The sequence below is a fragment of the Nematolebias whitei genome, chromosome 20 (assembly GCF_014905685.2).
Source record: "Nematolebias whitei isolate Nwh7 chromosome 20, NemWhi1, whole genome shotgun sequence".
NCBI lineage: Eukaryota > Metazoa > Chordata > Actinopteri > Cyprinodontiformes > Rivulidae > Nematolebias > Nematolebias whitei.
The window spans coordinates 23,859,884-23,871,941 of NC_056517.1; the positions used below are offsets into that span (position 1 = coordinate 23,859,884).

At 38.3% G+C, this 12,058-nt stretch overlaps 1 protein-coding gene across 1 annotated transcript in view; it reads right to left on the reverse strand.

The window, feature by feature from the left end:
- Nucleotides 1-12,058, reverse strand: part of tmx3b (thioredoxin related transmembrane protein 3b) — a 62,117-nt gene extending 50,059 nt beyond the window's left edge. Inside the window, exons 1-5 of the mRNA XM_037694228.1 lie at nucleotides 11,965-12,058; nucleotides 11,668-11,725; nucleotides 10,919-10,958; nucleotides 9,448-9,571; nucleotides 7,017-7,062 (exon numbers count right to left, since the gene is read on the reverse strand). Coding sequence (XP_037550156.1) covers nucleotides 7,017-7,062; nucleotides 9,448-9,571; nucleotides 10,919-10,958; nucleotides 11,668-11,725; nucleotides 11,965-12,058 — 362 coding nt within the window. The remainder of the gene's footprint in view (nucleotides 1-7,016; nucleotides 7,063-9,447; nucleotides 9,572-10,918; nucleotides 10,959-11,667; nucleotides 11,726-11,964) is intronic.

Genomic DNA, 12,058 nt, shown 5'->3' on the forward strand with positions numbered 1-12,058 from the left:
AAACTACAACTTAGTACTTGTACTACTATTCCTACTTTGCGGTTTTTCCACTTATCGCGAGGCTTCAGGTCACAGATCCCCCGTGATAAACGAGGTACTGTATACACACTAAACAATAATAATATAACAATACGGTGTATTAAACAGCAGCCTGAACATGAGTCTGTTGTGAGCAGATGGGTATGAATACAGCAGCTTAAAGGCAGGAAATCAGCAGCATGGATAAGCAGCATGTGCTTATACACAGATCCTGAATGCTTTGTGACTAAAATGTAATAAATTTTTTATATAATCTTCCCACATTTGGTTTCAGTTTCATTGATCAGACTATAGCTGCAGATTTCTCAGCTGCATGTTGAAGCAGAGACTCTTATTTTCTAACGCATCCCAAACATGCAGTGTGGGACAGAGAGAGGCAAGAGGAGTTGACATGTTGGTGTTCTGTGAAATGGCATCTTGTCCTGCTGCTAGGAGCCATCAGGGCGTGCACAGTCAGCATCGGAAGTCTGGCTTGCTGTGACATTTGAACAGAGCTCAGCTGGTATTAGGGGCCGTAATGTATGCCAGGAAAAACTTCTACATCTACACCAATCTGCTGCAGTGACACAAGGCGTGATGGTTTTAAGAACTTCTGCTGTTTGACTCAATACTGATTTTGTTTTGCTTGTTGCAGCAGAAACCAAGAACTCAAACCGCAGAATGTTCTTAAATGACGAGTTTTGATGAGATGGATCGCAAAGTAGGCTGAGAATTCTGTTAGCTGTTAAAAGTGAAGCCTGATTTGGTCTGCTTTATACACAAGCAGCTTTAAAATATTTGTTTTAAAGACACTCTCCTGTGAAGTGAAGCATGTGTGGTTATTTGAGTCTAAACTTTTACTTGAAACACTTTATTCATTCTTTTTTCACTTGCTCTCGAGATGCAGAAGTAATTGAGTTTAAGCAAATTGCTGCACGACTCAGCAAACCTATAGGCACCACCAGTCCACTTTAAAGCAATAATTCACATAGTTTAGGTAACGGTATCTTACCTGTTGTAGATAGTTCTTTGAACAACCTCAGTCTGAAATGGTAAAATTTTATTACTGACCAGATTTCCAAGCTGACAACAAGCCTGAGAGGGGCCAAGACCAAAGCGGGTTGCCAGCATTTTGTTTCATAGTTATTAATGAAAACCTGATTTGAATCAGAGGCTGTCTCTACAGAAGTGTTTTGTAAATATCTAAAAGGTTTGATCCCTGCAACCACACTGAAATGGCATTTTGGAAGCTGGACACTATATTTGATTTGACACTTGCTCCAGAACCAAAAATAAATACAAAAAGAAAGAATGAAATGTCATCCAGGCAGCACGGTGGCGCAACTGGTAGAGCTGCTGCCTCTCAGCGAGCAGGTCCCTGGTTCAAACCCCAGTCGGGGGGCCTTTCTGGGTGGAGTTTGCATGTTCTCTCCGTGCATGCGTGGGTTTTCTCCGGGTACTCCGGTTTCCTCCCACAGTCCAAAAACATGCATGTTAGGCTGATTGGTAACTCTAAATTGTCCCTAGGTGTGAGTGAGAGAGTGAATGGTTGTTTGTCTCGTTTGTCTCTATGTGGCCCTGTGATGGACTTGCGACCCGTCCAGGGTGTACCCCGCCCCTCGCACAGTGATTGTTGGACATGGGCACCAGCGACCCCCGTGACCCAAAAATGGAATAAGCGGGTAAAGAAAATGGATGGATGGATGGAAATGTCATCCTTGTATTTTTGTAAAGACAGCGAACACACTACTTAAACAAGTGATACAGCGATGCCCCTCATCGCTAAGAGATTTGAATAGTGAATGTTTGTAGTTTGAAATGAGTGTTTTTCTGGACTAGAATTGAACAGGGAATGCAAGTAAACCTAAATGTTTTTGGTGCAAGACATTAAAGGTGGGTAGGAGTTACACTGTTAGAAGACGACAGGTAGTTTGTTCTTGTTGTTGTTTTCTGCTTGTCTGAGGCAACGCAGATACAAATCCTGGCAAGTGGAGGGAGCAATTTAGACCCAAAGGTGAAAACAGGGGTGGCCTTAGCCACCACAGATTAATTTTCAGCCACCCCAGTCATTTGAGGAATGATTGGGGTGACTAGTTTACATGTGTATATGGCGGTGGCCATCTTGGATTTTGACACTGCAAACCAATTTTTGAAAATAAACTTTCTTACATGTAGATGCAGCCACACACCAAAATGGAAGTCAATATTGTGTTTATTTTTCCAAGTTTTCATGCTCATAACATGGACAGAGGGTAGTTCCAATTTCCCTTTTACTCCGTGACAGGGGACAAAAATGATGTTATAGCCCCACCTCCAATCCAACCTATGTCCCGAGGACATCTTCATATTGTTGCGTTTACATTTCATAACCAGCGTGCAAGCTTTATGTGTATGCTCCATGCCTTGTTAATTGTTTTTGGTGTAATTTTGGCACAGCATTACAGTGCTAAAAACAGTTATCGGTGTTTCCATGTGGATGAAGAGATTTCTAAAAACAGTGTCAGATTTAAACGCTACTCAACGCAGACATGACTAAAAAACCCTGTTTCTCTAAACTGAAAAAAGGCTATCTATATTTAAAAAAAAAATCTGTTTCTTTTAAACATTTGTACCTTCAGTGGAAATATAAGACAAATGACGTTTTCTAATTGAGTTCCATCCGTGGAAGGTGGTCGTGCCACGTTCCTCTTACATGCAGAGCGCATTAAGTCTTGCCAAGGTTGCATCAGCCCACAGGGCTTAATGAGCTCAGGGGGAAATAAACTCTAAATCAAGTCTCCTGTCATCAGGGGAGGTTCTTTGATGGTTGTTTCATCACTTGCTTGGTTTAATGTTATGAGTCCTGCAGTGATCATATGGCAGTTTCCCAAAAGAGCTTGATGGAACTAAATGGGGAGCCCACTCTTGTAGTTCGCTGATAAAACACTTTATATTCAGACACATTGTAGGAAACCGCTCATTTTTCTCATCTCATGAGTTCTGCTGTTTAGCAGACGGCATCTACCTAAAGTTATACATTATGAAATTAAAAAAGATGTTGCACTTTAGGAAATAGTTTATTCTAAGTTACACAGACGATATCAGCAGAAACAGGAAGAGTTAATGCAGTTGCAGTTCTAACAGATAGGAAACGTTAGACTTAAAAAGGAGGCAAATTAAACCAAGCAGTACTTGTTAATATGATTGGGTTTCGTTCATAATTTTCCCCTGCAGAATTGTGCAATTGACAGCATCCAGGAGAGACAAACTTAATCCAATTGAAGTTTAACACGTGTGAACAGTTTGTCAGTTAATATGCCTTAAGGAAAACACACCGCCACCTTATTCTCTCCTGAACACAGTTGGGTATCTGAGGGCATCTCTAGAGGCCAAACCTCGAGGGACAAAACACAACAGCAAAGATCGGACCAGGGATACACCACTAATGGAGGCAAAAACATGAGGAGCAGAGGGCAAAATCCTAACTCGAGTCAGATACCTGATATCTTTTCTTGGTTGCAGGTTCATCAACAAGAGTTTGATCAGTCTCACTTGACGTTCTGTTACTCTTTCCACATCAGAATCAATAATGACAGAATGATCCAGTCGTCTTTCTGGCTTCAACGGTAACCAACAGGCAAGAGAAGTATATACATCTATACATATTTATCAGTTGGGTTTTGTGTTTTTTTAAGAAAAAAATTAAAGAAATACAATATTTCACCTTTAAATTATCATCTTGGGGGACCAGATTTGGCCTGTGGTTCTTGAGTTTGACAAAGTATCCAAGGGGATAAGACTAGAAAATAATGGACTGTAGCATTGGGTGATAAACTTAAGATTTTCAATCAGGCACGGTTGGTCCAACTCCCAACAATTGGTGATTATATATGTGTGTGTGCGTGCATGCGTTTGTGGGAGAGAGACTAAGTTGTTTTTTTCTACTGTTGACAAGAATAAAATCAGCTCTGAGCGGGCAGCTCTGGGCTGAAATTAAAAGCTACAGACACGTTTATCATGTCCTTATTGTCTCAATAAAATGTAATTTTCAAAGCTGGAACCTGCAGGAAAAGTATCTCGGAGCGAGACTACAGAGGAAAACTGTTGCACGCCCCAATTATTGTTGGTTCAGTCAGAAACCTTAAGCAGCCATGGCTTCATTGTTTTGAACCTTAATGCAAAAATAACTGGGGCAAACGGGGGAAAATGGGGGATTAAACCCAGAAAGTCAAATTGGCTGTGTGTCATGACGCACAGCCAGATATCAGGGACAAGAACTCTGCAGGCAGCTTTTACTGATAACGGTAATATCATTAAAACAAGTTTATTTGCTTAATTCATTAGACAGTCTGTGTTTACTGGCTGATAGTTGATTGTAAAACTGCCGCCATGAAGAGTCAGTGATAATTAACTCTCTGTGGGAACAAACTCTGAGCCTCCATGAAGCTTCAGTTTATCTGGTTCTCACAAAAGCTGTGGGCTGTTTTATTATATTTAGCTGTTGTTTGTCACAGTTTATAAATTAGGTAATTGAAAAGTGTCTTAACCGCAGGACAATCATGTTTTCTTTTTATCGTTTTCATATATAAGTTTTTAATCACCTTAATTTTATGTTTTGGTTAGTCTTAAAATGATACTAGAGTATATATTTTAATATTAAGAGCCATTAAGAAGTTTTGATTTTTATTTTTTATTATTATTATTAAAAAACAGAAATGACATACAGTGGTGCTTGGAAGTTTGTTAACCATTTAGAATTTTCGAGAGATGCACGATATAGGATTTTTGGCCTATATCCAATACAAATACTGATTTTTTTTCCTAGACCTACTTACAGAGACTACATAGCTTTCTCTGCTGTGGAATTAAAATACTTCATTATTCTGCATGGTCTTTGTCTTTTTGGCCTGCTACCAAATGCATATGCCAAAAAGGGGGCTGAAAATGATGTAATACTTCAACTAGGATTATGTTTAATGTCAAATTTAAATATTCAATGTTAAATTTTATGCCATATACACATATATAAATAAACAGCGCTTTTTATGTTGGTGAGTTATTTTGATGGAATGGTCGATGTCTGATATTTAACTTTATCGCTAATATTGGCCGATACCATCCAGATAATATCGTGTATCCCTAGAATTTTCTATATTTCTACATATATGACCTTAAACATCATCAGATTTTCACACAAGTCCTAAAAGTAGATAAAGAGAACCCAGTTAAACAAAAGAGACAAAAATATTAAACTTGGTCATTTATTTTTTGAGGGAAATGATCCAGTAATACATATTTGTGAGTGGCAAAAGTATGTGAACCTTTGTTTTCCGTATTTGGTGTGGTCATTCCAAAACATTAACTTTACTCTTCTTTAAACATTAACATTGTTTGGTAGAACAACTTGTGTGCTTAGGGTCATTGTCTTGCTGCATGATATACCTTCTCCTGAGATTCAGTTCATGGACAGATGTCCTGAAATTTTCAGAATTCATGGTTCCATCAATGTTGGCAAGCCGTCCTGGCCCAGATGCTGCAAAACAGGCCCAAACCATGATACTACCACCACCATGGTTCACAGATGGGATAAGGTTCTTCTTCAGGAATGCAGAGTTTTCCTTTCTCCTATCATAAAACTTTTCAAAACCAAAACGGTTTTATTTTGGTCTCATCCGTCCACAAAACATTCTTCCAACAGTCTTCTGGCTTGTCCACGTGATATTTATCAAACTGCAGACGAGCAGCCAAGTTCTTGTTGGAGAGCAGTGGTTTCCTCCTTCAACCCTGTCATGCCCACATTGCTGTGCAGAGTTCTCCTGATGGTGGACTCATGAACATGAACATTAATGTGAGAGGCCTTCAGTTGTTAGAAGTTACCCTGGGGTTCTTTGTGACCTCTCTGACTATTACACGCCTTGAATGATCTGTTGGTCCACCACTCCTGGGGAGGGTAACAATGGTCTTGAATGTCCTCCATTTGTACACAATCTGTCTGACTGTGGATCGGTAGAGTCCAAACTCTTGACAGACGTTTTGTAACCTTTTCCAACCTGATGAGCATCAACAACTCTTTTTCTGAGCTCCTCAGAAATCTCCTTTGTTCCTGTCATGATCCACTTCAACAAACATGTTGTGAAGATCAGACTGTGATGGATCCTGTTATTTAAATCAAACAGGGTTCCCACTCACACCTGATCATCAGCCACTGATTGAAAACACCTGACTCTAATTTCACCTTCAAATTAACTGTTAATCCTAGAGGTTCACATACTTTTACTACTCACAAATATGTAATACTTAATCATTTTCCTCAATAAATAAATGACCAAGTATAATATGTTTGTCTCACTTGTTTAACTGGGTTCTCTTTATATACTTTTAGGCCTTGTGTAAAAAAAATTAAAAATCTAATGATATTTTAGGTCATATTGATGCAGAAATATAAAAAAATATATAAAGGCTTCACAAGCACCACTGAATATTCTTGTTCTTGATTTGTTTGCAGCTACAACTTACTGTATGTGATTAATGTGATTTTTATCTAAACAAATATTTTTCTTAGTTATTTGATACTGCATCTTGCCATTGGTCATTTTTCATTGCGTAAGGTTACATGTTCACAAAAATTGTTGCTAATTAAAACAAATAAAGTAAACAGATATTCGATTTGTAACACATTGCTTGAAATAAATGGGGTGGACTGGACACGACTGGCGTTTATTACATTGTGTTTGAATTGAACAGACAGTGATATATCAAAAGTCTTTTAGGGGAAACTTAAAATAAAGCAGAAAATATAGTCCATAAAAAATCTATTGCCTGATAGAATGAGGATGAGCTCATTCGACAAACGTGAACTTCATGAAAATTGGCTCCCAAAAAATTATACATAGGTACTTCAGAAAGTTGAACGTTTTTTAAGAAAGCTGCTGATTTACACCATCTTTCTTAGGAACAAGTATTAAATTAGTGCAGTAACAACAGTTAACCTAAACCTAAGAAGCCACTCAAGCACTTACAGTTTTATCGTCGGGTATCCACGAACGCCAAACTCGGATGCCATTCCTGCAAAGTAGAAAATTAATAAGACAAAATAAAATATTAGCATAACAGATCAAAAGAGATTTGTGTTTCACTTTTATAGGTTTCAAATAAGACAATTTTGTCTGGCATTAAAATAATAATTTACATTTTCATATATAAATACAGTGCATCTGGAAATTATTCAGTGTTTCATTGTTTCCACATTTTATGTTGCAGCCCTGTTCCAAATTGTTTTCATCTCTTTCCTCAACATTCTACACATGATATCCCATTATGACAAAGTGACAAAATATATTTTTTGAGATTTCTGCATATTTATTAAAAATAGAGAACTAAGAATACTTTGTTGATCCACATTTGGCAGCAGTCACAGCCTCCAGTCTTTTTGAATATGATGCTTCAAACTGAGCACACCTATCTTTAGGCAGTTTGTCCCATTCTTCTTTGCAGTACTTCTCAAGCTCCATCAGGTTGGATAGGAGACGTCTGTGCAGTCATTTTCAGATATCCCCAGACATGTTCAATAGGATACAAGCCTGGACTCTGGCTTGGTCCCTCCAGGACCTTCACAGAGTGGTCCTGAAGCCAATCCTAGGAGATCTTGGCCGTGTGCTTTGGGCCGTTGTCCTGATGAAAAATGAACCGGCGCCCCGTCTGTCAAGAGTGCTCTGGAGCAGGTTTTCATCCAGGATGTCTGTATACATTGATGCATTGATCTATCCCTCTATCCTGACTATTTTACCAGTTCCTGCTGCTGAAAAACATCCCCATAGCATGATGCTGTCACCACCATGCATCGCTGTAGGGATGGCATTGGCCTGGTGATGAGCGGTGCCTGATTTCCTCCAAACATGACACCTGGCATTCACACCAAAGAGTTAAATCTTTGTCTCATCAGACCTGAGAATGTTGTTTCTTGTAGTCTAAGGGTCCTTCAGGTGCCTTTTGGCAAACTCCAGACGGGCTGCCATGTGCCATTTATAAGGAGTGGCATTCATCCGTCCACTCTACCATACAGCCTGATTGGTGAATTGCTGCAGAGATGGTTGTCCTTCTAGAAGGTTCTCCACTCTCCACAGAGGAACGCTGGAGCTCGGACAGAGTGACCATCAGGTTCTTGGTCACCGCCCTGACTAAGGCCCTTCTCCCCTGATCGCACAGTTTAGACGACCAGCCAGATCTAGGAAGAGTCCTGGTGGTTCCAAACTTCTTCCATTCGTGAATGATGGAGGCCACTTGGCTCACTGGGACGTTCAAGGCAGCAGAAACTTTTCTGTATTCTTCCCCAGATTTGTGCCTCAACACATTCCTGTCTCAGAAGTCTACAGACAATTCCTTTGACTTCATACTTGGTGTTTGTGCTCTGACATGCACTGTCAACTGTGAGACCTTCTATAGGCAGGCGTGCATCTTTCCAAATCAAGTCCAGTCAACTGAATGTACCACAGGTGGGACTCCATTTACGGTAAGTTGCAGAAACATCTCGAGAATGACCAGTGGACTCAGTATGCACCTGAGCTCAATTTGGAGCTTCATGGCAAAGGCTGTGAATACTTACAAAGTGCAGTTTATTAGTTTTCTATTTTTAATAAATTTGCAAAAATCTGAAAAAACTTTTTTTTTTTAACTTGTCATAACGGGGTATCGCGTAGAATTTGAGGCAAGATCAATTTAATACAATTTAGAATAAGGCTGTAACACAAAATGTGGAAAAAGTGAAGTGCTGTGAATACTTTCTGGATGCACTGTATAGTTAATATTTAATATTTAATAATATGACAAGTGGACATTTGTTTAATTTAAATTTACCCTAAATCCAGATTACTGCGTTTGTCATAATCCTAAATTTGACAAAAAACTAGTGTTGCACCTTTGTTTTGCAACACTTTGAAAATACTAGAATAACATTACAAAGACATTCAAAATAAAAAAAAGTTTTCTCTTATGATAAAAAAATTAATTAAAAAGGCATAGACAGACCTCAGCTGGGCAATTCTGACAAGAATTTCGATGAACAAAAAACAAAAAAGCTTGTGAGAGGAGACCCTCCAGAGCCTTATAGCAGAAATGCTTCTTGATATTTGAAGGTAAATTAAATTTTGGCCTGTAAACTGAGGCCTTTTTACGTCTCTTTTTATCTGTTGCTGCTGTTGCACTTGAATCTCCCATCTGTGGGACAATAAAGGCTGTTTCTATTCCATTCTATTTTATTCTTTTAGAAAGCTGGAGAGACCCAACTTCCTACAATGCTTGATTAAAAACACATCACTATAATCTCGTTTCACAATCACAGCTGAATCCATTTGTAAATCAAAAGCCTGTCACTCACTCGCTCGCTTTGTCCGACACTTGAAAGAATGCGAGCTTTGAGGGGATGTATATTAAACTGCCCGATGATTTTCTCACCTGAGTAAGCAGTAGCGTCCATCTTTCCAACATGCACCGGCGACCCAGAGCTCTTCAGCTCCGCTCCCACTTCCTGCCATATTGGCTCGAGCTTTTTACAGTAACCACACCATGGGGCATAGAACTGAAAAAGATCACCATAAAAAAATACATTTTTTAATTAAAAAGACATATTCTCACGCATATGTAAAATCAAAATTTTAATTATAAAGCAAAACATTTTGCCATGTTGACCTGAATGGACACACTGAGTTAACTCATTTATGCAGTGATGCATTGATTATTAATCAAAATTAAACTCATTTTAAAATTATTGGACTTAAACTGAACTTGTTCACAGTCCGTTTTAAGAGCCGTGAGATTTGAATTTTGTAAAGAAATTGACGTGAATTTAATATTGTTGTGTTGTGTTTAATTAAAATCCTGATAATGTGCCCTTGTGGTTATGTTTGTTGCAACAACTTTAAAGCTTTAGTGAAGGTACAGAAAAAAGTTTTGAACAGAAAAAAAGTGCGTAATCAAACAGACATGCTTGGAAAATGTGGTAGCGGAAAAAAAGTAGACAAAGTATTATAATATACTGTACCGTTTTACTGTTATATTGCCATTAAATAAACGGGACAAGCTGTGATTAATAACATTTATCTGCAAAGCAATTAACTGTTGACGTTACTTTTGTCACAGTGAAAGTTGTTTTCTATAAAATGGTTTGCAATCATTTTTACATCTAGCAACTTTCAAGTCTAGTTATTATATCAAGGTAAACACAGCTTTTTTTTAATCTGCCTCTCATGATGCTATTTGCTTCAGAATGTTTGCCCATCAGCAAACAACGTTGTCAGTAAATATACATAAATGTACTGTAAAGATGCACGCATGCACACAAACTGGAAATGCTGAACATAAGATTGCCTTCATACTGAATGCATTTGATTTTTCTTTAAATGAAGAAGAGGTCTAAATTATTAATCATTCCAGTTTGGGTGCAAAAATAAGCTATTTGAAATACTTAAACTGACAGATTTACTTTTCATTCATTACATTCACATGTCTGTTGATTAGTTCACCTAATTTAGTTCAGATTTAACTTTCGAAGGCAAGCTGTGACAAATTACACAACTCCTATCAAACAGATCTATATGAGAAATGGTAACTCAAATACATAATAAAGCTTCCACATAGATGAAGCCACTCCTGCAGTCCAAATGAGCTGTCAAAGCAACTTTGCCTCTGATGGGCTCAGACACAAACTCTGATATAAACCCCTCCAAGCCCCCTGGCTTTGGGAACCATGCATGACTTCTCATTGACCATTCACTGACACAGACGACGGTCTCCTTTATTACATCCCATCCAGACGGCTCTCATTTCCGCAAGGGATGAACGAGACAGAGGAGCGATGGATACAGAATAAACCTCAGCTCACTAATCTCTAATCACTTTGTGTTTGTGTGTGTGATATCAAACTCACATCAACCAGCCAGATCTCATTCAACCTGGTATCTTTAAACCTAAAAAAAAAAATACAATACAACAAATTATTACAGTTTTGATAGTAAATATGACAAGCAATTTTATTATAATGCTGACTTGCCTTTTTTTTTTACGCAAAATGAGTCACTTATTAATGGACAAAGTAGCAACTACATCGCTATAAAAACAACTTTTGCAATAAAGTTGCTACTAAGTTAAGAATATTTTTCTATTACCAATAAAGAAGTTTTCTAAAACATGAGAACACTTTGATTTTCCTTGTGTACGTTTTCAGAGAACAAGAAACTATATTTATTGGTGTGAAAATCAAATGGGAAATCAAAGAAAAAGAAGTTGTGTGTGCAACGCAAGTGGCATTTGCATGTTTAGATAGAAAGAAATTAAAGGTCAACAGCTCAAAACGAGTGGGTTAGCTATAAAAATTGTGGCTTAATATTTGTTTTGGTGTAATCACTGACAAACAATTCATTGCAACTTATCTAAAATCATGCATTTAGAAGGAAACAATTGGCATGCATGCATTTATAGATTAAACAGGTATTATAAGAAGAAATAAGAACTAATCCAGTACTATCTGCTAAATTTTGTGACAAATTGGAAAATAGTCAAAGCAAATAATGCAGCAGAAGAGAAAGCACTACCAAACACCCACAGTATGAATCCCTACACGGAAGTTGCATGTTGATTAAAACAGGAAGCTATGATTTCATAAAGTGCATCACTTACGTTTCATCTAGATCTTCAACAAAAGCGAGCACCGTGGAGCTTAAGAAAGCAGCTATAACTGTAATGACAGAATGCAAACAAAACTCAAAGTGCACGTTTTGTTTCGGTGTCAACCACAGCCCTCCAGCTTTCCTCCAGACCTCACTGAAGCATCACCGGCTAAACTAGCTGCTTCAGCTAACTACGCCTCAGTTTGAGCCCCCGTTTCAACACACGCAGCTTTAAGACTTGTTTTACACACCAAACGTGACGACATACGTAGCAAAGCCTTCTTGCTCGAATAAAAACAGAACGTACCTCCATATCTCAAGGCAGCTTTCACTTCTGCCATCGCTTCGGTTGGAAACAGCAAGCAGGAAATGCAGCTACGAAAACTGGCTTCGCTGCGCAT